Raw genomic sequence first — 26,921 nt, forward strand, 5'->3', positions numbered from 1 at the left:
ATTATTTTCTGATTATGTTCTCCAACACATAGATATTACAATCAAGTGTTACTAAACAAATTTCAGAAACAGATTTCCTGTGAAATTCTTTGTAATTACTAATTCACAGTTAAATCTCATTCATGTCATAGGAAAAAAGTCATCTCTAGAACAATCTGTTACTAAAAGTATAATATAGAATGTGGTAAACATCAGATAGGCTCTGATCCTGACCCAAATAAATATGTTTACTTCTATTGATAATGATCCTAATATTTAACCCACTCTCATAGATAAAATATTAGCTAGGTATTATTTGTTCACAAAATAAAAGCATCATCTGTGTCTCTAGTCTGGAATACAGTGAGTTGTTTATGGACAGGGTCAAGTCCAAAGTACAATTACAACTTAAAATCATATAGAAAAACTAACAAATACAAATTAAATGCACGTAACACATAATATACAGCCAAAACTTTTCTTGACATAATAATAACTTAAACAATCCATGCTAAATAATTTGAAGATCTTGGTTTTCTCAATCAATAATTTAGAAAGCATGATGAAATTGGCAAGAAAGTTGGTTCTAAATGAAAATGGTAACAATCAAACATCCAGTGTGGCCATCGAGGCAGCTATCTTGAAAATATTGACTAATTGTAACAATCAATTGGCAGTGAATGAAAATAGTGTGAATTGGACCTAAAAATGTCTGCCATTATGAAAATCTTAATTCTCCTGGATGGTCATATTAACATGGTTCTTTCACCAAAAGTCTTCTGATGGTATTGAGTTTGTCCTAAATGAAAATGATTCCAATCTTACATTAAATATGGCTGCAAAAGTGAAAGTCATATTACACAAGAATATCGGAGAGAATTTAAACACTCAGCAGTTTCATTGAAGAAATGGTCTTGAATTCCTTTTCAGACAGTAATTTGTCAGTCCCTTTGAGGGATACTTGTTGCTTTTTGTTGGAACTAATTACAGAATTAAAGTTAAAATTGACAAGTTTGTATTTTTTCCCATTTGCTAATTATGTGTTGATGAAACTTTGTTTGAATGCATTTATTAGCTAACATATATGATGTACATGAGATCTACTGTACCCAGTGTTGGCATCAGTGTCTGTGTCTGCACAGACAAAAGCATGTACATATGTACATCTTGACTGAGGGGCCCCGAGTGGCTGAGTGGTCTAAAGCGCTCACCATTCTTGATCACTGCCATCTCACCTCTGTCTGCATGGGTTCAAGTCCAAGGATCGGCTAGCATGGGTATGTGTGAAAGCCTGCCAGTAGCTTCTCATGGGTCAGTGGTTCTTCCCTGGGTATTCCAGTTATACTGGCTGCCATGTATAGCCTATCTTGTGCTGAAAAATAGCGTTAAACCCTAGAACAACAACAACAACATCTTGACTGCATCACAGCCTTTCTTTCTTCCAGGATCCAGGGTTTGGAGTGGATTTCATGGCACATATCCCGTAGAGAAAGGGCTAATGGGGCTAATCCTGTACACCAAAAAATGTGCATTAGTTGTACATTGCTGCTTATGTTTTGCATTTAGTTTTTAGTAGTGTATACACATTGTTATGCCTGGGATCATGACATTTGGAATGAAGATGCATTTTGATTAATACTGCAGTGTGATCAATATTTCATGCTTCATTGACCTTGATGAAATTTTATGTTTTGTTATTTAAGCTCCATTAATGCTGGAATCATCAACCAGTAGGACTGTATGCATCTCTCTTATGCTAGAATCATCAGTTTATAGGACTGTATGCATCTCTTTTAATAACACACAATTAAAACAAAAGATCTCCTGCATTTTAATTGTTACTGACTTGGTTAAGCTTTCATATTTAACTTATGACTAAATAGGTTTTAAATAGTTTTTTTGCACCCTGTGACCTATGTTGCATGCAGCAGCTTGGGATCAATCTGAAGCACCATTCATGCAAGAATCATCAGACTAAATATGTTTTCATTAGTACAGCACCATTACAATAAAAGGGCACTGACTTGCATTTACTAATCAATAATAATTTTTTCAATTTTGCTCATGATTACATGATTTATAAGATCAATCTCTCTGTGATATATATGTGTGTGTGCGTATGTGTATATATATATATAATAATGAGGACTTTGTATAGCGCCTAATCTTTAGAAGCTCTAAGCGCTTTACATTAGACAACATCTATAAGATAAAAAAACATATAATGATATGATTACAAAAACAAACACCATGAAATTAGAAAACATTAAAAACATGCTGAGAATATTTAAGGTAGGAAACATTATTAGGTCTTTAAGTTTGTTCTTGCAGTCGTAATAAGTGAGTTTTGAGAGCACTCTTGAATGGGATCAGTGTGTCATTGTGTCTAAGTTCAGTGGGCAATTCATTCCACGTTGCTGGGCCCTGGTATGCAAAAGAACTTTGTCCATATGACTTTGTTTTCATAGTGGGAATAATGAGTATATGATCGTCAGAAGAGGAGCGTAAGTATCTTGCTGGTGTATACACATGGGTGAGGTCGGATAGGTATGTTGGACTAGAGTCCATCAGTGAAACGTAGGACAGAGAACAAATTTTGTGTTTGATTCTGGATTGAATGGATAGCCAGTGTAGGGTACAGAGCAGTGGGGAGGTGTGCTCTGATCGTGCTACTCTAAGTATGATCCGAGCAGCTGTTTTTAACTTTTTGAAGTTTCTGGAGTAGATATTGAGATGAACCAGACAGAATTGAGTTACAATAGTCCAGTCTTGAAAGTACTAATGAACACACAAGTGTTTTAGTGGCATCAGCTGAAAGATATTTGCGAATTGAGCTGATGAGTCTCAGCTCAAGATATGCAGCCTTGCATATGTTCATGACATGTTGGTGCAATGTGAGAGTACTGTCCAGAGTAACACCTAGGTTTCGTACTGATTGTGTGAATTTAATGTTGGTGTTGCTGATATTTATTGTTTGAGGTAAAGGATATGAATGAGAAAGTCTTTGTGTTGTGATCAGAATGGCCTCAGTTTTATCATCATTCATCTGCAGCTTGTTACATGTCATCCATGATTTCACATCAGAAATGCACCTCTCTACACCTTGGATGGTAGCATCAACTTCAGTTGGGTGGCTAGATTTGTATATTTGTGTGTCATGAGCGTACAATTGGTGAGACACTGGATGATGATCTATGACACTTGAGAGCGGCTGAGTGTATAGAATGAAGAGAACCGGTCCAAGAACAGACCCCTGTGGAACACCACAACATAGATCAACTGGGCTGTCACATGTGAAAAACTTTGCTAACAATTCCTGACTCATGTTTACTTCTGTTAGAATTCGTAATTCAAAGTACTTTGGGTAATGTCAACATGTGTTATATAATATTACGACTTTAGACCAATTCTGAAACAAAGAAGCTACCTGTCCATGACTTAGCCATTGCGTTACTGTGAAATTCATAGTTACTTCAAAGAGAACCTTGCCACGGTGTGAGAAACTCTGTTTGTTCTGCAGTCAGCAGTAATGTCAGTGGTCGGCGCTTAGAGAATGGAAAACTTGACATTATAACATATCAGTGCTACTACCCCAGCCAGTTTTCAAAGATACCACTGGTATCCATTCAGAACTAAGACAGTCATATTTTGGACAGGTTTCTCATGCAGCCAGACATTATACTATTACATTCATTTTGGAGGGATCAGAGAATATTTGGATGTGGCAAGAGTAGGTCATAGAGAAGTTGGGAGTCACTAGACAGCACTCCGAAAGCAAATTGTGCACTCATAAAAGAACAAGATAGAAGGAGTTATAGGAATTCTTATCAGATTTGGAACAAAGGCTGCAGAGGAAGCTTTCCAGGTGGGATATTGCACACATGAAGATTAGAGGAGACGAAGAGGGCTGGGAGAATGGAAACACAGGTACCTGAAATAACGACAGTGAGGGCCGGGAGAATGGAAACAAGGGTACCGGAAGTACCAACAAAGGGATAAAGGTGGAAGTTACAGATTAGTAACATAGAAAGAACATGGGAAGGAAACACTCTCAACTTTAATTTCATGTGATGAAATAACTGGCAATTGGAATAGGTCTTGTATTGATTGGAAACAATTGCATTGAAAAATTGTCCTGTAATTGTTGAATAGCATGATATAGTTTATAATTGTTCTACTGTTCACCTTATTATTTTTATATTTTATACAGCTAGACCATCGACCAGCTGACTGGGGGGGCTCGGAGCTATTTTTATCTTTTCATTGTCCATCTTTGTCCAAGGTTAGTAATAATTCTGTTGGGGGCACGTGACTATATATATATATATATATATATATATATATATATATAGAGAGAGAGAGAGAGAGAGAGAGAGAGAGAGAGAGAGACAGACAGACAGACAGACAGACAGACAGACAGACAGACAGACAGAGACAGAGAGAGACAGAGACAGAGAAAGATATCATAAGAAGTCTTCTGATGAAAACTCCATGTATATAATTTTCTTTGTATGAGGAGTATTGAATAACAAGATTCTCAAAATGGCTATCAGATGACACATTGGTCATTAGATCTGCATCATTTTCACTGACTACACATCATAAGAAGTCTGTCAGTTAAATCCCCATGTTATGACCTCAGGTTCATAGTGAATAGTGATGAAAGTTTTGTTATGATGGCTGCTATAGTAACCATAGTGGATATCAGATTATTTTAATTTAGGACCAACTAGACAGCATAAAAAGTCTTTTCACCCTATGATGTGACCATTTAGAAAAGGATCAAAGGTTTCATCCTCAAGACTTGTTTAGTCTGAATTTATTTTCTGGATGATAATTCACACTGTCAATAGCTAATAGAAACTACAAAACAAATTCACAGTATGTGATCTGAAATCATTGCTTACACTTTTTTTTCTAATGGAAGGACTTGGAAGTAAAATTATCAATTATCCAACTCTGGCAGTTAGTGTTTTTGTTCCTTAGACTGTAGTCCAGTGATTTGTTTCTTTAATATTATAATCAGTTTCATAAAAACATTTACTTTACAACCCTCCTTGGAAAGATACAGCCCTAACTAAAAACTTGTACTAATCAGTACCAGGGCCTTGTACAGATGGCAACAAGAGGCCATGAAGATACAGGATATTTTTAGATAGAATTGATTTGGATAGAGGGATTAATGTCATATTTATTAACCCTTGTCTTGCTGAATTGTTTTACCTGAGACAGTAAAAGAGGTCAAAGCTCCTTGATTACATATAGAAAAATGCAAGTATGAAACTGAAGGATTTTTTTTATTGCTAATAGGTTAAATGACTGGAGATGGGTTTCTGTTTTTGTCCCCCACTGTCATAGCATAATTGCTTTGCTGCTGCTGTAGATGTACGTTTGTAATTTTACACTTTATCATGATAACAAGGAGATTCTCAAGGTATAAAAGCAATTTTTATTTGTTAAAATTTTTGGTTGACATTTTACAGAAGAAAAAAAAACTCTATAGCACAATTAAGCAATCACCAGTTCGGATAATGAAACTTGGCTGGCAAAATTGTATACACATGGAGAATGATTTGATTTAATTATCAGGTCATAACAGCAATCTTTCAATGTTTTTACATAAATTTGAGTTTTTGGTCTTATAGGCATATTTTTGTTCACATGTGTTTTATATATGACTTGATTTTATTTTTACACAGTTTTTAATATTTAATAAGAAAAGCTTTTGTTAGCAAAAGTTTTGTGTCATTAAACAATTTTTATATGCCCTCCAAACATAGCATGTTTTGATATTATTTTTATATACATCCATTTGTTACTAATTTTGTTTCCATATAATAACTCAAGTTGTCCAACATCTTCGTTTACCTAACTTTGTCCATGGCTTGCGATTAGGTTAAGAAAGAACCCTGTTGATTTTGGGTTCATGGGTGAAAGTCACTGTGACAGAGAAGAAAAATGGTTTCTTCACAATAACTTGAGTTCACCATCAAATTTTATTGGTGGTTTTTACTTTGAGTTAGGAAGAACCTATCAATGCTGGCATCAAAAGCTAATTGACTGAAAAAATAATAATGGTTTCCACACAATATCTAAGTCTATCCACTATCAACATTTATCAGATGTTGTGGGAGACTTGCACCTGGTGTAGGGAAGAACCCTACTGGTTTCAAGGTCAATTTATTATTTTAAAAATGTCAAGGTCACTGAATGAAACAAGAAAAACAATTATGCACAATAACTTTATTTCCCCACCATCTACAGTTATCAAAGTTATAGATTGCTCATATTTTGGGGTAAGGAAAAAGATTATTTATTTGGGGCTAAAAAGGTCAGGGTCACTTTGAAAGAATCAAAAATGGTTTCCACACATAAACATTTGTGCTACATCAAACATCTGGAGCAAATGTGGTAGATGGCTTGTGCATGGGTTAAGGACAAAGCTTATTGATTGAGGATAAAAGGTCAAAATAATTGACAAAGAAGAAAGATGGTTCTGTTCAATAACATTATTTAAACATCATCACAAACCTGGACCAAACTCTGTGTAAAGAAGTTTATAATGATTATAGGGCCAAGTGGTCAAGGTAGCCATGACTGAAAGAAGAAAAATGGTTTCTGAAAAAAATATAAATTACGTTTCACAAAAAACTGATGGATGACTTAAATGGATAAGAAAGAAGTCTATTAATTTTGTGATCAAAGGTCCAGGGCACTATGACTGAAAGAAGACAATTTTGGTTTTTGCGTAATAACTTGAAGTCAAGGTCATGTACTATGGCCAAAGTTTGTGAAGTGCTTGCACTTAAGGTATGGAAGAGGCCTATTGATTTTTGTGTCAAAAGGTGGCAGCTGAGAGAGATACAGGTTTTGCAGAATAAGTTTTTGTTCTAGAGAAAGTTCTTTAACTAAGCTATGTGGATGGCTTTTACTTAGGCTTATAAAGAAACCTATCTGAGGTCAGATGTCATGGTTGTCTATAAGAAAAAAAAGTAATGGATATATCCAGCTTAGTGGCTAACGGGATTCCATAATACTCTTTTGTAATTGCAAGGGCAGATATTTTATATGCAAAAATGCTTACATCATATGGAAGGGCTAGGTTTATTTTGAAAGTTCATTTATTGTTTTAATAAAGAAGAAAGGAGGTTGTAATTTCTGGCAAACAAGAGATCCGGGTGGGCTTGATACTACTTACTTACGTTCAGAACTCAACAGTTGACCATAACACTAACTTAACATTTTTCTTCTACTTGGAGCATGGGCGTACCCCCTCCACCTCCACCCCCACCTGGATTTGACCTCTAAACATGTTTTGACCTACATCTGTAAAACTCAATATATGACCATACATGTTTGCCACTCCACCCCCAAAAAATAATTATGTGGGTGCCCCTGACGTGGAGATAATATTTTTAGCTAATATAATGCATATAATTGTGGTTACTTTTGCTTTAAGCCTGAGCACAAATATTTTTTTTCCCAAAGCTATTAGAGAAATGGAAATTAGAAGGAACAAAAAAAAAAACCAGGCCCTCCTCCCATAGAATTAAAATGGTCAGTTCATATCGTCGAGTAGGATCATGTGGCAGGATATAGGTAGGTATGCAACGTATCATTAATAAAGTCAAATATTGTAATTTCGAACAAAGTTTAATATGTTCTTCCCTTTTTCGTTGATGTTTTTACAGACCCAAAGTGTATGTTGGCCGTTTAATTTGCCGAGTAAAACTAAAGGTGTTGGTAACTGATGAACAATATCAGGACTGGTTGATTGGAGTGGCGGGATGTGAGATATATTTAGCAATGTGAACAAGTTTTATTGTTTACACATCCTGCTTTGAACATGGTAACATCGTCAACTTACTTTGGTTCCAGTGGGAGACCGATAAATCTGTGCCTTAACGACTTTTATATACTGATGATCGTTACCATTAAATAATGACCATCAGAATATACAAATTTGTATGGGGACAGATTTATCGGTCTATTCCAGTGATATCCGATTCAATTCAACAGATCCAGTAAATTTAAATGACTTTTTCAACATAGTGTTTCTTGGTTTTGGTATTTTTTAAACCACAGGAGTGACATGTTATCAATATAATGTGTCTAATGTTTATGAACACACGAAATAACCATACCTGTATTTTAAATAAATACCACATATACAGAGTAGCCATCGCATCCATAGTTAAACCACTCTGCGTCCAATGGCCAGAGCAGAAGGGGGGGGGGTTTCCACAATTTTAAAAGGGCCATGACTTTCCTCGAAAGTGCACCAAAGCAAAAGTCTATGCACCTAATTACTCAAAGTGTGTATATTACAAAATAAACTTATGTAAGAATAAAACAATGGTTAAATTTAAAGTGGCAAGTGACGGTACGTTTGTGTGTGTACGTTTTTTTTTTATACCCGGGAAGATTGGGTAGGGGTGGGGTGAGTCTGGAAACCCCACTTCCTGATCTGGCCCAGTGTCTGATTCAATATGTCCCTTGCTACAAAAGTGTTACCATCGAAAACCACTAAAGCATTGGTCTCCAAACTTATTTGGGCCACCGCCCCCTTGATTATCCTTAATGCCCCCTTCCTTACCCCGTATAAAGCATTATTCAACACATTCGCCCCCACCCCACCCTCGGTAATCCCATCGCCCACTTTGGGAACCACTGCGCTAAAGTCAAGACAATTTGTAAAGAGAGCTGTACTGATCCTTCAAATTATAGGCCTATTTCATTATTAAGTTGTGAAGTTATGGAAAGAATTATTTTTAAGCATCTCTGTAACCACCCACACTCAAGTGATATCATTTTTAAATATCAATACGGTTTTGTTCCCAACAACTCTATACTATTTCAGTTCATATATATGTACAGTAGTATGTGGACTGCGCTTGATAATAAGGATGACGTGGGTGGGGTTTTATGTATCTAAAGCATTTGATAGGGTTTGACATAAAAGTTTAATACATGATAAATTCAAGTGCAATGACATTGGTAGATCTCTTATTGATTGGTTCTCTGACTACCTCTCAAACGGAATTCAGATCGTTTTTGTAAATAGTGCCGATTCAAATGGCCGGTATGTTGCTGCTGGCGTACCACAGGGGTCTGTTTTACGTTCATTATTATTTATTGTGAATATTAACGACATAAGCGATGACCTTTTGAGTTCAACGAGGGTCTTTACTGACGATAGCTCACTGGCGTATCCATCTAATGATACTTACGAAATAGAATATTTCCAAACGGTTGACGATTGGACAAGGCAGCGGTTACTTGATTTTAATCCAACCAAAACTGAAGCAATGCTATTCTTGCGTAACCTAGAACCAGTTTTGCCTTAAATAAAATTCAAAAACAAATTTATCTCTAGTTTAGTTCCAAAAACATCTTGGAGTAACTTTCAGTAGTCTATGAATCTGGACTAAAGATATTAATAATATGTCGACTTAAAAAATGATTAATCCTCTAAAAATACTTAAATATAAATCTAGCCGAAAGACGTTCGACAGGATATATATTACATACATCATCCCCTTAATAGAACACGCTGATGTTGTGGGATAGTTTCTCGGTCGAAAAATACAATACAAGTAAATATAATGTGTGCCATGGTTTAAAGAAATTAAATATGATGCCTCAAATTTATTTAAAACAAAAAAAAACAAAAAAAAAAAAAAAACAATCAGAAACCAAATTGTAAATGTGCTTACTAGAGGTGTCTCGTGTCATAAGATTTATAAAGATACTGGTTGGTCTACCTTGACAGATACACTAAGTTTCCATAAACTATGTAACTTACATAAATTTGTTTTGTCCTGTTCCTACCACTATCTGGTGAGAGGTAGAACCTTAGAAACAGGAATAACTTTAATGTCATTAATGCCAGACTCGATATAAGCAGAAACTCGTTCTTACATTCTTCTATTCATGTTTGGAACTCACTTCCAGATTCATTAGAAAGTAAATGCAATGATTCAGTCTTCAGAAGTAAAATAGAGACAAAGAGGACACAAGTGCCTTACTACTTTTTTCGTTGGAAACAGGAATTTATCCATTGTGCATATAATAATTAGAAATAAGTATAGTAATTTACATAATGATTTATATTCGCATTGTTTGAGAGATAGTCCAACATGTGCTTGTGGTGATGATACAGAAAATGTATACCTTACATATTTATTTGCAAATACTAAGTTGAACAGCGTATGAAATTGGTTTAGAACATTAATCATATCTCTCGACTAACTTGACTGAATCGTTTTTTATAACTGTATGAAATCATATTGATTTACTGCCACTTTCCATGTAAATTTCATTTCGATTTTAGGGGAAGGGGTTATTCTAAGTTGTGAGAACCTGTATACCGACCGCATTTGATTCGATTTATGGCATAAATAATACGTTTAAACCAAATACACACATATTTATAGAACAGAAACGGCTATTTCGTTTTGTCACAAATCTTCGTCGTATTTTATTGAAATAACGTCAGACTCGTGTGCTTAGACATGCCAGTTGGTTTGATAGTGATCCAAACAGAGTCAATAGATGCCTTATTGCTGATGTGGTGTGAAATTCTTTTATTAAAAGGAATCCGGTTTCAAGACTTAAACATATCATGAACAGATGGTGTCATTGAATCAACATCTGGTGTAATTCTAGCTACATGCTTTTGAAGTTTGATCATGCGACTAATATTTGTTTGTGCGTATGGAGGTAGTATAGAAAAACAAGTTGTAGGTAATAGCTTTCTTGCATGATATGTTACCAGTCATTGTAGTAATGTTTGTTGGGAAGCTAGAATGATATACATGATGATTCCATTTCAGTTTATCATCAACATAAACCTGATGATCCAGCTTGATAGAACTAAATGGATGCCCCCCCCCCTTTTTGCATTCAGTACCCTACCCTCCGCCCAGAGTGTAAGTCTGGTCCCTCTTCTGCCAGCCAACGTAGCACTCCTCTATGCCTAACCAGATCACCAACACATCTTAAGTTTATGTTGTTTTCTGTTTTACAGTTTAATCAATGTATTATAAACTTGTGAATGTATTTTTATTTGTTGCTACGTACATAGACATTTTATGGCAGAAGATGCCGTTCCGAAAAGTGTCCGTCCGTTCCTTCAACACAAGAGTCCCTTGAAGGAATTGATACTCTCCTGTCCGAAAAGAATTTTAACGAGTTAAAGATAAGACTAATCCTTTTTTTAACTACCGAGAGTTGAAACCATCCCTTCATCATCATCATTTAAATTATAGACGTTTTCCACCATACGGGCATGTATGTATGGTTAATGTCCATAAGCGGACTATTTAATTGATCCCGGGGGAAGGAATTAGTGCCTCATCCCCCAGGCATTACTGTGCATAAAAGGCACTATTTAATTGAGCCCTCAGGTCTTGGGTCAATATAACTAGTTTTTCAGACCCTAACGACCTGAATGTAAGGCTATACTCGAGTGGGGACAGAACCAGCACACACTCAGTTAAGGTAGCAATTCAGTCTGCATTAGCTGCGCTAGTTGTCAACAAAGTAGTATGTGACGCAAGTAGCGATTGGTCGCCACTATGACGTCACATCGGGACAACTAGGTTTTTATTCACATGTGGACGGTTAATTAATTGTTCATGAAGAGAGGAAAAAGTGCTTCTCCCTTCATGTATTTAATATGTGATATGCACGTTTATTAATTTAATGTCCGGCGGTGGCGAGGAGGAAGGTTCGGTCAGGGAGGAGCCTACTCACTAGGAAGGTACCTTGGTTTATCCAGGGTATAACTTTTTTTGACTCCCTTGCCAAAAGGTTAATGAATTGTCGTCTTGACGGATTTTTGGACATATAGTCTGTGCCGGTTGTTGTGTTTTTTTAAAGAAAGTACCGCACAAGTGACCGCTTTGTAATAGTCTGTAGGGTTATTTAAGCTTTATCTATTGAGTCTAATTTGGGTGGGGTGGTTCTTGGTTTGGGTTTACCCTTTTGTGTATGGTTATTTAAACTTTCCTAGACTTAATGGTGTGCCGCTTTGCGCAGCTGGGCCTGATGGTCCTTGGGGTTTGGATCACCTCATATATTCTTAAGTTTAGGGTCCTAACTAGTTTCGCTAGGTATTTGGTTGACGCATTGTGCAGCCGGGCCTGATGGTCCTTGGGGTTTGGACCACCTTATAGGCATTAATTTTTGGGTTATAGTAAGTTTTCCTATCTTGATAGACTTTGCCGCCTTGTGCAGCGGGGCCTGATGGTCTTGGGCTTTTTAGACCACCTTATATATTCAAGTTTTTTGGGGTCTTATCTATGTGTTCTAAATGTTTTAGTGCCTCGAGGAGAGGCTGTACTTTAGTGCAGTTGCGTTTGTTGTACTACATATAATCTGCGGTCACCTTGCGGTAGGAAAATATGTTAGTGTCTTTAATTTCATGTTGTAGGAGTTTAGTGCCCTAGAAAAATAATTATCTTTTTTTAAAGAAAGAAAAAGAAATACAAGAAAAGAATTTTTTTCAATTTAGATGAAAGATTATTGCAGTTTATTTGTTTTTATATGTGTGGGTTTAGGGTTGGGCTAAGTACTTATTAATCTATCTTTATGTTTGATTTATTGTCCTAGTTTTTTGGATGAAGCTATTAGTATGTTGTTATTTTATTTTCACTCTAAGTCTATTTGATTAAGACATATCTTTGCCGAATACTCGGGTCACTAAGACATGCCATAGACATCTGTTCTTATTTATTCCCTAATTTTAAGTTTGTTTGCTTGTCTACTAGTTTTGGTAGGTTTGGACGTATTTTGTATTATTATCCTAGCTTGTGGATATAGTTATTTATGTGATGTTATTTTTAGGCTAAATCTATTTTGATAAGACAGATATCTTTGCCGAATACTCGGGTCTCTAAGACATGTCAAAGATATCTGGTCTTGTTGTTCCTTACATTTAGTTTGTTAGCCTGTAAACCATCCCTGATATTCCTCATCAATAAGAATTTAAAATTAACTACTGTAGCAGCCGTAGTGGATGCTCGATCGGTTTCATTTAATTTACTACCAACTATGACATAAGAAGTCTTCTGGTGAAACACTATGTTCATACGACTTTCCATTCAAGAGGAGCATTTTGGAACAATATTTTGTTTAAGATGGCTGCTGTGGTGGCCATATTCGATGTCTGAGTAACCCCATTTTTATTTAGGACCAACTATACATTAGGATGAATGTATGTGTAAAGTATCATGGCAATACTCCAGCAGTCCAAGAGAAGTACTAATAACAAACTTGTGCTAACAGATGGACAACTAACAGAAGATATATGTCAGAAAGCGGACTACAGGCTACCCCATAAGTGCTTCTGGTCTATGACCATTTGACGTTTCAAAAATATTGACTCTCGTGCTAACAGTGGTCACCTTCCGATCACCTCTGTAATAAAGTCCTAGCTGAAACACTAATATATTACATTGAGCTTATGACGTTCTACATTCGATATATTCATCAATTACAGACACCCGATTGGAGTTTACGTTCTTAGTAGTAATGCAGTGGTCTTTGTAATATTTATATGCATGCCACTATCTTATTTCCTGGTATAATTAAGAGCAAGTGTTGCCATCTTAACGCGATTTGCGAACTGTTGCATCATCTGCATGCATATTAAGTTTGTGTTATCTATATACATTGGCATGTGATTGATGTGCAAGAGAAATAAGATCGGTCCTAGTGGTGAGCCCTGAGGCACTCCATATCTGATTCAACCAGGACTTGATAGACTGCTGTACAGTCTGCACATCCTGTATTATGTCACTAAGATAAGCCTGTAACTAAGAATTTGTTTCCACTGTAATAGAAGAGATTTTCAATAAGTACGTTATGATCAACAAATTCAGATTGCTTTTTTTATACCGAACGAGTTTCTATATAATGCCCTTATGTCTTTAAGGGGTTTATCAATTATCTGTATGAATGCAGCATAAGTGGTTTGATCGAAAGAGAAATTGTTGTTGACGTAGGTCATTTGTTGTTAAGAAAGTACTTAATTGTTTTCCTACACCTTTCTAAAAAATGCTGCAAATGACGTGCAAGACCAAAATGTGTAAGTAATTTTCTGGAGGACCTTTCTTACTCTCATTATGCAACGGTGCTATTTTTTTCCTCTTAAAACCAACATAAATTTAATCCATATTTTCAAGTTGAAGTTTGCAATATGTATTATTGGCTTGTGTATTAAAATGTAAATTAGTTTTAACAATTTATGACCCATACCCCTTGGCCTTTTTGTTATTACAGTTTTTGAGATTATTTTCATACCTCTTTATTTGTTAATTAAATTATATCTAGTGTATCTTTATGGTTATTCTGAAGCTTGGAACTAACATATTATTCTAATTTTGTACAGCTTGGGGTGAAGTAATTTATTTTCATATCCTCAGCACAATCGTTTTCGTGGTTGGTTAGATGTTCAGCTATATATTAGGTTTCGGAGAAATATTTATTGCACTTTTCATTTCAGATGGTAAACCAGGATTTTCTTTGGAATGTAATTAATTCATATATTTCCAGAGAGTTATATGTATAGTTCTTAGCTGTACTAGTATACTAAGTTTACATTACATTCATTGAAATTGCAGGTACCAAGGTGTACTGGTATGTACTGTATGTACATTATACTTAAAACTGTATACTGCACAACTTCAATTGTGAAAACTATTGCAAATTAAACTTTATACTGCGTGACTTGTAAAATGAAAACTACTATATCACTTGTAAAATAAGAACTACTGTAAATCACCAATTTTATATTGCACGACTTGTGTGATTTTGACTATTTTAATGTAGCTTTAAAACAAAATCAGTCATATCCCTACGATGTCTGCAGTGTGACAGTTTATAGTGATGTCTAGCACTGGGACATCATGCCGCAGACATGTAGCATGATGTCCCACCCAGTCACATGATCCCGACACCAGGCCGACCAGTCCTAACACTAACCTCTTAATGCTGAGCGCCAAGCGAGGCAGCTGTCAGTACCATTGTTGCAAGTCACTGACATAACACGGCCGGGGTTCGAACCCGCGACCTCCCCACATCCCGAGGCGGACGCTCTAACCACTAGGGCACCGGAGTGGTTGCACGACTTGTAGTGAAAACTACTGTAATTCACTGGACTTGAGTATGTATAGAATATTACCAAGGAAACTATATATATATATATATATATATATATATATATATATATATATATATATATATATATGTATGTATGTATGTATGTATGTGTGTGTGTGTGTGTTATGCATATTAAAATTGTTGTTGATGGATCATACAAGTATGAAATATGGTAAATGTGGACGAGTGACCTTTTTTAAACTGGAGGTGTTCAGGGTTTCATTATATGGTTGATATTCTTCTAAGACAGTGACAACTGTAATTGTATACATAACAAAAGATATGGTTATCACTGACAATCGCTTTTGCTGACATAATTGTACGATCGTTCAATTTATTACATTTTACATTTTAGCATATTAGCGACATTATATAATGCCAAAAATGTAAAATGTAATAAATTGAACGATCGTACAATTATGTCGGCACTAGCGATTGTAAAAATCGGTGATTATGTTTTGTGACAACGAGGTATTGTTATTGGTACTGTTGGGTTTAACGCCATTTTCAGCACATGATAGGCTATGTATGGCGGCCAGTATTAATGGTGGAGGAAGAACCCGGGAAAACCCCGGGAAGAACCACCAACCCACGAGAAGCTACTGGCAAGCTTTCTCACATACCCACATTGGCCGAATCCTAGACTCGAACCCACGCAGACAGAGGTGAGATGGCAGTGATCTGTAACGGCGAGCGCTTTAGACCAATCGGGGCCCCGACAACTAGGTTTAAAAAGGATAAAGTTACACATTGCTGAATAGTCTTTCACATAGGCAATAGTGGGGTATGGTTGACCCTGGAAATGACTGATCAAAGGATCACAATGACCTGGACTTTTGGCTACGGTATGCAGTTCTGAACCAAGCTGAATGTGCAGAGAAAGTTATTTGCCTACTAGACTTACCACGAGCCATTCCATTAGACCGGCAAAGGGGACGAGCGATTTTCCAGTCAGTGGCATATTTTTTAAAGTCTAAATCACTGATGTACGCTAGTGTCATTTATTTTGTAGCTCTTAAAAACTTTGCAGGGGTTAACTTTCTATAAGACGAAGCAGAAATGCATAATTCAGTAATAAAATACACGTTTATTTTTTTGCAGATAAATATTTTAGAAACGTAGGGGAGCTAAGAAAAATGATAGTTAACATGAGATATAAAGGATGCATGCATCGCAAACAGCGCTGCTCACAACAACTGACTCTCTGAGGGCTTAGACAGAGAATAGTGTTGGGAAACTAAAGCCAGGTAATGGGCATTCAGGAGCCATGATTACTCTAAACGAATACAAAGAATACTTTGAAATCCATTTCGTTTAAAACCTCTTCAATACAAGCAACATTTCATGTAAGGATAACTAACAGGGACCGCAACTATGTACAAAATAGTATGAAACGAGAGCCATGAAAGCCACGTCAAGGCCTAACAAACAATGTTTGCGTTCAACTGCATTAAAATATGTGGAATACTTCTCGAGTTTTACTGATTACAAGCCCCATCCTAAGTTTCCATGTGAAAACACGGGCATACATTTGTCCAAAACGGAGTATATGAGACAAAACGCATAAAAGGCGTAAGTCTGTAAGACAATGTTCATACCGAACTGCATCAAATGGTTCTTGAGCTGTGCTGGTTATTGGAATCTCCTGTAGTAAAGATTTACCAGTTATTTAAAAAGTGCAATAACTCTGTCCAAATTTTACTTGAAATATCGAAGCCTTTAATGGCACATAATGGTCACCAACGTGTAATATACAATGCATCAACCAGGTGGCATACATTTATTTGAAGGGTTGTTGAAATCTCGTGGTAACATGAAGTATCATTGGCTGTATGGATAGGTGGAAAAGGTGAGTACTATACGGCTACTACATCTTGATCCAGAGCCCTAATAATGGGAAAAGGCTAAGGTTCGATAGGAGCCCGATCCAATCATAAACATTCCAAATTTTAAACCCTTCTGTGGTTCACTAGAAAATCTAACATGACAAAAAATTTTAATTCTATCGCCAACCTTGCTAAAATATTGTGGTTTGTTGCATCCAATTCTCGATTTTCTTGTTCTCAGGGCAAAGTCAAACTTCAAACCAGTTAGACAATGATTCACACGTGGCTCGTGATATGATTGGTCAGCACTGTGGAAGTCTGCACCAATGAGCTGTAACTGACATTTGTTACAGGTAATTAAGCTTTGGTTCAAATTAAGGTATTCAACACGCTGACTACATATATTACCATAAACGGTATATTATGCTCCTGCCCCACGTCGAAAAGTCCTCTGTCAGCCAAAAAATAACAGGGTACATATCTACCCAATACGCAAGTCATCCACACACTTCTGGCTAAAGTATATGGTCGTGAACTGAATTTTGTATGCAGAAACCTCATTTATTTTCAATCACAATGACCTCGACATTCAACCATTTGACTTAAAACTTATTAGTTTTCTTCCTTGTCCCAATGGAACGCTAGCAACAAAGTTTGGTCCAGGTCTGTGAAGTAAAACCAATGTTACTGTGTGGAAACTGTTCTTCTTTCTTCAATAAGTGACCTGACCTTTGCTAAATTAATTGGCTTCTTACGCAGAGTGCACACCATCCATAAAGTTTGGTCCAGGTCTATGACCTTTGATCTAAAATTCGGCACGCCTCTCTCATGCGTTAAATGCACGCCATCCACAATCTGCAAAACTGTTTTTGGAGGCGCAGTGGGGTTGTTGTTTAGAAACAAATGGACGCTACGATGCCTTCAGTATGGCAGTTAATAGTGATGTCTAGCATTGGGGCATCATGCCTCAGACATTTGCATCATGTCCCACCCAGTCACATTATTATGAAACCGGGCCGACAAGTCCTAACATTAACCTCTTAAAGCTGAGTGCCAAGCGAGACCTCTACTAGAACCATTTTTATAAATCTTTGGTTTGACTTGGTCGGGGTTCGAACCTGCGACCTCCCGCATCCGAGGCGAACGTTCTAACCACTTAGGTCACCGGAGCGGTCGCAAAACCCAATATGTCGGCCATATCAAAAATAAAAATACTGTAAAGGACATTCATCTCAACATGGAATTTTCACTAAAAGATTTGATTACGTCTACCTGGTTCTAAATTAAAAAAGGTGCTGATATGACGTCTAATATGGCAGCAATGACAACCATACTGCATATCTGGTCATCGCTACTTCTGAAAATGAAGGTACATTACTTTTTTGTATGTTTTTTATGGTGTCTTGTTCATCCTAATCGAAAACTGTGCGACCAGAGACATCAAATATGGCCACAATAGTAGCCATCTTGAAAATATTCTTATCGCAAATCGACCTGAATGGATGGTGGTCTTATCAACATGGGGTTTTCAATGAAAGACTTATCATGTTTAGTTGGTTCTAAATGAAGTTGGTGCCAATCTAACAGCTAATATGACCACCAGAGTAGCCGTCTTGAAATATTTGTAGTCACTTCATCTAAAAGTAAAGTCTTATCAGCATGGAGTTTTCACAGGACACCTTATGGTGATAAGATCCAATATATCCATCACAGCAGACATCTTTAGAATTTTATCACTACTCCTGGATAAAAAGTCACATCAACCTTTAGCTTGACAAGAAGACTTTTTATGGTGTCTAGTTGGTACCAAATGAAATGATGAAATGGTGTCAATCCGATATCCAGGATGGCCATCATGGCAGCCATCTTGAAAATCTACTCCACCAATATTGTAAGTCATTTCGATGTGGAGTTTCACCAAAATACTAATTAAGATATCTAATTGGTCCTTAACGAACATGGTGCCCATCTGACTTCAAATATGGTTACCACAATGAACGTATCAAAAATGTTGTCACTAATTCTCCTGAATGTCTTGTTATATCAACATGAGGTTTTCACCAAAATTCTAGTTGTGTCTGGCTTGTCCTAAATCAAAATGGTGCCAACTTTCTTCCAATGTCTGCCAAAGTGGCTAATTTGAAAATCTTATTGCTCAATAATATCACTTGACTGTGATAATACCCGGCTGCTAAAAATAAACGGGCTATCATGATTTCCTAGAAATTCTTTCAGGCAATGGAGTGTCAGTCCATTCCAGAAAATCTTGTTCTTCTTTCAGTCGCATTATCTTGACTTTGCCCTCTCGAACTAAAAAATGAACAATTTTTATTACCCATGTAAACCATTCACAACGTGTGGCCCAAAGCTGTGACCTCGACCCTTGACCTTAAAAGCAATGAATTTCTTCCTTATGGCAAAATGCAAGGCATCCACAAAATTTGCTGTGTTATTTATATTTATTCTGTAAGCTTGACATTTGTCTGTCGTTGAGGGTAGCGTATTTATGGCGTACTCGACTTTTATTATTATTATTTTTAAGTTGTTAGTTCAAGGTCTAGATTTATTTACAACTTAAAAATCATGGAAGAGAACGTATCTTGGTCATTTTATTGCGACTCAGATTTTTTAAAGAAGTTTTTCGTCGGCAAAATTATTTCCAATCTTAACATCAGTCTCTGGAACTCTGAAATCATTTTCAACTGTGTTAAAACATAATCTGAGTGGAATCATTTATTTAAAAATTGTTAATTGCAATTACAAAAAGTGCTCATTAGTATTTTGATAACTAAAACTCAACCTTGTGATTATTGTGAATTCAATGAAAGACATTTAGGATTAAATCAATGGAATACATCAAGACTATTCGTAAATCAGCTCATTCAAAACCACTGGTAAATCAGCACTTTCAAGACTTGGAATTAATTCGGAATATTCTGTGCTTTTGGACTTGTGATAGACCTTTTAGAATTATTAGGGATTTTAATTGATAATACTTTTAAGTTCCTTGTAAATTTTCACATTGTATTCTCTGGACATAATTTGTTGATTTTAATAAACATTTTGTTCTTGCTTTTTCTGTCACTTAGTTTATGACCATAGAGTCATAAAAACCGTTGATGGAGAACTTGATATATTGTGCACAAATGTAATTGGTAATAGAGGGACATATGGATGGCATCATATCTAGATATCTATAATGCAAGATTCACAATACCCCTACTGCCTTTCTCCTGTCATGTATATTGCTGACAGTAAGAGTGTTAAAGAAAGTGTCTTTTTATGCTTGCATTGTGGGTAACAAGCCAGGGACATACATATCAGGTCACTGTATGTACAGATGGTCTATTTATGCTTGCTTCGTGTATAGCAAGTCAGGGACATACAAATCAGGTGATGTATGTACAGCTTGTCTATTTATCCTTGCATAGTGGCCAACAAGGCAGGGACATACATATCAAGTGACTGTATGTACAGCTGGTCCATTTATGCTTGCTTCGTGTATAATAAATCAGGGACATACAAATCAGGTGATGTATGTACAGCTTGTCTATTTATCCTTGCATTGTGGGTAACAAGCCAGGGACATACATATCAGGTGACTGTATGTACAGCTGGTCTATTTATGCTTGCTTCGTGTATAATAAGTCAGGGACATACAAATCAGGTGATGTATGTATAGCTTGTCTATTTATCCTTGCATAGTGGTTAACAAGGCTGGGACATACAAATCAGGTGATGTATGTATAGCTTGTCTATTTATCCTTGCATAGTGGTTAACAAGGCTGGGACATACATATCAGGTGATGTATGTACAGCTTGTCTATTTATCCTTGCATAGTGGTTAACAAGTCAGGGACATACAAATCAGGTGATGTATGTACAGCTTGTCTATTTATCCTTGCATAGTGGCCAACAAGGCAGGGACATACATATCAAGTGACTATGTACAGCTGGTCCATTTATGCTTGCTTCGTGTATAATAAATCAGGGACATACAAATCAGGTGATGTATGTACAGCTTGTCTATTTATCCTTGCATTGTGGGTAACAAGCCAGGGACATAAATATCATTTGACTGTATGTACAGCTGGTCTATTTATGCTTGCTTCGTGTATAATAAGTCAGGGACATACAAATCAGGTGATGTATGTATAGCTTGTCTATTTATCCTTGCATAGTGGTTAACAAGGCTGGGACATACATATCAGGTGATGTATGTACAGCTTGTCTATTTATCCTTGCATAGTGGTTAACAAGTCAGGGACATACAAATCAGGTGATGTATGTACAGCTTGTCTATTTATCCTTGCTTAGTGGCTAACAAGGCAGGGACATACATATCAGGTGATGTATGTACAGCTTGTCTATTTATCCTTGCATAGTGGTTAACAAGTCAGGGACATCAGGCAATGTATATGTAGCTGGTTTATTTATGCTTGCAAAGTTGCTGACAAGTCGGGGCATACATAATCTTGCACAGCAACAATCAATACCTGAGCAAACCTGTTGAGAATGACCAAACAATTTTATTTTATACCTGTGGATATAATATTAATTCTCTCTTAGATTATGAGTTTTGCATTAAACCAAATAGTGAAGGCAAAATAAGCAGCATTTACACAAAAAGACATGCTAGGCACAGATATCGCTACAAAGTTAAAGACTTCTAGATCACTCAAAGTCATTTGTCATCTTAACTGACTGTAAAATTGGCCATCATTATCACTAATTAGATACAAAAACACAATATTTTGGATAAGTTAAATCCCGTTGAGATCACTGCCAACATCTGACAAACAGAGCAGCAATCAATTACTGATAGAGTGGCAGTTGTGTTGGTGTTGTAATGAAACACTGCCATGCTTTTTGCATTTTAAGTGGCCTAAAAAAGAAAAGATGACAGTAAAATAACGCATTATCTACAAGTAATTAAACCAATACGACCATGAGTCACTCATGACTGTAAAAAGAATGTGTATTTAATATAATGTTTGCACAACTGTAGGAAATGCTGCACTTTATATGTAGTGAACAATACGGCTGTGCTCTTGCTCAATCACACAACTTGGCATGGTCTTACTGAGATCTTATAATCTGGTGATCAGCTGTGAATTTGTGTTATAGATGTCTATGTCAAAATGTAACATACTCTGCCTTACGGCAGGTGTATAAAATGTAAGAGCTATTGACAGTTTTTCTGATTTATTGCTCACATGTGATACCCGCACATTAAAAAAGGTAGCAGACATAAACAGCAGAAAAAGGCGATTCTGAACATTTAAAATCATTTAAATTACAAGTATTTTCAAATCTTTTAATCTGACAAAATAAATTATTGATAACATATCATAAAAATGCAAATAACATACATGCACATTATTTATCCATATTCAAACATGTATCCCTACCCATCTTTTAATAAATATAGTTTATATTTCTTTGCTGTAATATTTTACATATTGTCAGCAGCTAATCTTGTCTTATTTACTATTTGATATGTTTCAAATACATTCTGTTCTCAATATGTACAGTAAGCTCTTAAAACACTGACTCCATGAAATGGACTGATGCTCTACTGGCAAAAAAAGAATTTACAGGAATTGAAGATAAAACCATTTCTTCCTTTCAACAGGTGATTGCTGAAATTATCTCTGACATTACTGAACAATAATTTGATTTTTAAACTAGCTGTTATGGTGGATGTATTGGATATCTGATTGGCTCCATTCTCATCAAGGACCAAGTAGACATCATTTATCTGAGGTCTTTTGGTGAACACCTCATTCAGGGGAGTAGTGGGAGAAATATTTTCAAGAAAGCTATTGTGGTAGCCATAATGAGATGTAAGATTGGCACTATTTTCATTGATGCCATCCATTTGGAAGAAGTGGATACAGAGCTTTCAAGATGGCTACCATGGTGGTCATTTTAACAGTCTCTTTGCATCATTTTCAATTATGACCAGCCAGACACCATAAGTCTTCTGATGAAAACTTCCATTTAAGATGAGTAGCCATGTCCAAATAATACTCCACTTAAAAGGAGCATCCATAATGAGATTTTCAAGATGGCACCATGATGTCCACTTGCATGACAAATTATCACCATTTTATAACTTTGGACCAACAAACATAATAAGATTTCTGGTGGAAACCCCATGTTGATATGGATTTCTGGTTTGGAGAAGTAATAAAAACAAGATGTTCAAGGTGGCTTCCATGGTGGTCATATTGGATATCAGACCACACCATTTCCATTTAGAACCAACCAGATGTATACATATTAAGGAGTCTTTTGGTGAAGCACAATGTCAATATAACAGCAATCTAGGAGAAGTAATAATAAGATTTTCAAGATGAATCCTGTGGTGGCAGTCATACTGGACCTCAGATTGGCACCATTTATGTCAATATGACTGTCCATCCAGTAGTAACAAGATTTTCAAGATGGTCTCTGTGATGGCCATATTTGACATTAGACCGGTACCATTTTTATTTAAGACCAACTTGACATCACAAGTCCTCTGATGAAAATACCATGTCAATATGATTTTCCATTAAGGATTAGTAGTGATAAGATTTTCAAGATGGTTGCCATGGTGGCCATATTGGTACCATTTTCATTTGGGAAAAGGCTTTTAGTGAAAATCCCATATTGATATGACATCCTTTCAGGAGTAGTGATTTTCATATTGGTTTTCATTTAGAATCAACTAGACCACACCAATTCTCTAAATAACACTGGAGGAGTAGTGATTAAAAAAACTTGTTTTAATTGATGGACTAACCATAAAATAAGCTCTTCTGGTCTATGACTGAAAGAGTTAAAAGCTAAACAAGAAATGTTTCAAGAAACACATGCTATTCCCCTAAAACAAACTATCAATATATCAAAAGCATAACCAAATGACTCCATGGGGCCCCAGACTGGGACTTGATTTAAATGTAACCAGGAGCATGGGAATATAAGTTATTATATGTCATACAAGAATATAAGTTATGACCCCAATGACCACATCTATGAATTTAGTTCATATGCAGGAATAGTACACTGTTACTGATTAGAATTTTATACTGTAACATGAGCTACTTGTGATGGAAACATTGCAATGGACCCTACTCACAACTTGCACATTAGGCCATTAAAGAGAAAAACTTATGGGAAAACAATGTTAAGAAGATGGCATTCAGTGAGCAAGACTTTTCTAAATAATGCTTTAAAAACAACTTCTAGGATTTATAAATAGAAACACAACTTCACATATAATGGTATGAATAACAAGGAAATTGTCATAATTCTGTCCAAAATGAAGTAGAAAATACAAACCCATCAAAGACATCTAGGTCTATGAAACAATGTTCACATCACCTGCATCAGAACATGCTCAACACTTCTTGAGCCATGCTGACTGACAAGGGCCATAACTCTGTCCAACATGGTGCTGGTGTGGCAAAGTCCATACAATTAACACTGAGGTAATAAAATATCCATGGTCCAACAAATTTTATAGCTAGAGCACACAAACCTCCAATAACCTACATATAGCTATATGATGTGGACTGTTCTATACCTTTGGAATAAATACATACAAAAATAATTTACAAATGAACGTAATTGTTAATGATATGTTACAAGGAAGAACTCTTGAAGCAACAGTTTCATATTCAAGTAACTTCTTTGCCTTTTCCTGGATACTGAACATGACTTATTTGATTCTGAATTATTTTCTTTCACCTTTCTTTTATGCAACAATTCTTACATGTCATGTTTAATAAAATTAAAAGCAAGCAAACTGCATGAAACACACCCTATAAACTCTGAATATCAACTCTGTAGCTAGAAATGTGTTCATGGAACTCAAATGTCCCAACACCAGGTTCTAATCTCTAATTTCTAAGCAAAAATAATGTTGGATGATGAAAAAAATGTGTGAAAATTACACCTGATATCCTACAAGCACTATTTTTATTTCTTCATTAATCCTTTTGAGGAGGTGGTATTTTTCTCTCAATTGAGAATCCCAGAATTAGTCTAATGACCTAAACACCAACCTTAACCAAGTTGTGACAAATGAACCTCAGATAGATGAACAAGGTTATGCACTGTTTAACCCTTCCACTGTTGTGTTGGGGCATACAATGTCAAAATCAGTGGCTAAGCAACAAGAATTCTAATGCATGCAATATACATTGTGTAATGAATTGCTCAACTTACAACAGCGTTGACAAGTTTATTTTATGCCCACTGACATTTATTTTGAAACCAATCATATCATGAACCTGCTCCAGCATAAGTACCCACTTCCTATATATTGCCAGATTGAGGTTTTAAGCAAGTTGGCACATGGAATTTAAAAAGAACCATCATAGGCTTCAACAAATACCCAAATTCACATTTCTAACACATTTTTTTCTCTACAATTAATGCCTTAAATATGATTCTATTGCAGCAAGAGTACCCACAGAACCACCTCTGGATAGATACTGGTGGTTCAATCAGTCTGCAATGTACAGAGATAAAATGAAAGTTGCGTCTCTTACATCAACCTTCTGTTGATTCACACTTGTTACTTTCAGTTGTATGGAATGCAGACTTCATTCATTCCTTATATATATATATATATATATATATATATATATATATATATATATATTGCTTTTTGATGGGGAGCAGACACTGTACATGTTTTCTTGTATAATTCATCAATGAATAATTCACTGACAATTACTAAAACTAGATGAACCCTAATCTGGCCAATCTAGAGGCCAGCCAAATATGCTGGACATTTCGTGTAGATGACCATTATACAGAGATGTAGCATGATTACCTGTACAATGGCCCAAATGGGACTAAAATATGTGGCAGTTTACAGGAAAGTCCATGATAAGTGAAGCAGGTTTAGAAAAGTTCCATATACTCTTAAGTAAATTGTTCTTACATTGTTACATCAAGTGCAGTACAAAATTGTTTTTAACAATCAGGCAATAAACTCCTATTCATAGAGTATCAAACATTTATTTTCACAAAAAATCTCTTTACATAAATTCATAAATAATGTTGACTAACAATTAGTTCCTGTAATGATCACTCAAAGCCTGTGATCATATCTGCCATGAAAGCTAATTAGTTAATTGCAGCAGCCTGAGTTATTAGCTTTATTCTTTTTCTTTAAATCAACTGTGTTCCCATGCTGAGGTTTCTCATCTATTTGATCCTCTAATTCCTTCAGTCTTTTTACAGCTGCCTTAAAGGCTAAATCAACATTTGTGGCATCTTTTGCACTTGTTTCAAAGTAGGGACAGTTTCCATTTTGACGGCACCATTCTTTGGCACTCTCACATGGAACTGCTCGATTTTCTACGTCAATTTTATTTCCCAGGACAACAAATGGAAAGTTATTCCCATCTTGAATATCAGCATAATACAAAAACTCTTTTTTCCACATTGACATATTTCGAAAACTCTGCAAGTCGTCCACTGCAAATGTTAACAGACAACAGTCTGCCCCTCTATAAAATGGTGTACGGAGACTTTTGAATCGTTCCTGACCCGCTGTGTCCCATATCTGCATGGTGAAGCTCTCTCCATCAACTGCTACATCTTTGTTGAGGAACTCGACTCCAATTGTGTGGAAAGACTGGGCATCAAATTTATTGCTAACAAAACGGTTCATGAGGGAGCTTTTCCCAACACCACCATCTCCAAGAAGGACAACTTTAAGCAATTTGGATTTGCTCGACATAGCCAAATTTTGACCTGAAACAGATAAATCAGAAATGAACTACTTTGTGATCCCTAGCTTTTTATGTGGTGAGCATAAAAGAACATAAATAACAAAAGGCCTTAATTTTTCACTTCCCTGACACATGTGTTTTTCATTGAAAAACTTTAAACCGTAAAAAAAATTGCAAATCAAACAGACTGAAATCTATTCTAGAACTGAATATT

The 26,921-nt window shown here is 36.0% G+C and overlaps 1 protein-coding gene across 6 annotated transcripts in view; it reads right to left on the reverse strand.

Annotated features, from left to right (window-relative positions):
- LOC149797956 (ras-related protein Rab-9B-like) overlaps positions 1-26,921 on the reverse strand; it is a 70,422-nt gene that overhangs the window by 12,013 nt on the left and 31,488 nt on the right. For 5 of the 6 annotated variants that reach the window (XM_089963026.1, XM_089963027.1, XM_089963029.1 and 2 more), the window contains one exon: positions 22,159-26,729. The exons of the other annotated variant lie outside the window; for it this stretch is intronic. In XM_089963026.1, the coding sequence (XP_089819152.1) occupies positions 26,101-26,715 (615 nt within the window). In that variant the 5' untranslated portion in view covers positions 26,716-26,729 and the 3' untranslated portion in view covers positions 22,159-26,100. Of the gene's footprint in view, positions 1-22,158; positions 26,730-26,921 lie in introns of those variants that run through there. 6 annotated transcript variants of the gene reach the window in all.

This window comes from Sinohyriopsis cumingii, chromosome 6, assembly GCF_028554795.1.
Source record: "Sinohyriopsis cumingii isolate HCF-2022 chromosome 6, ASM2855479v2, whole genome shotgun sequence".
In the NCBI taxonomy this organism is placed as follows: Eukaryota; Metazoa; Mollusca; class Bivalvia; order Unionida; family Unionidae; genus Sinohyriopsis; species Sinohyriopsis cumingii.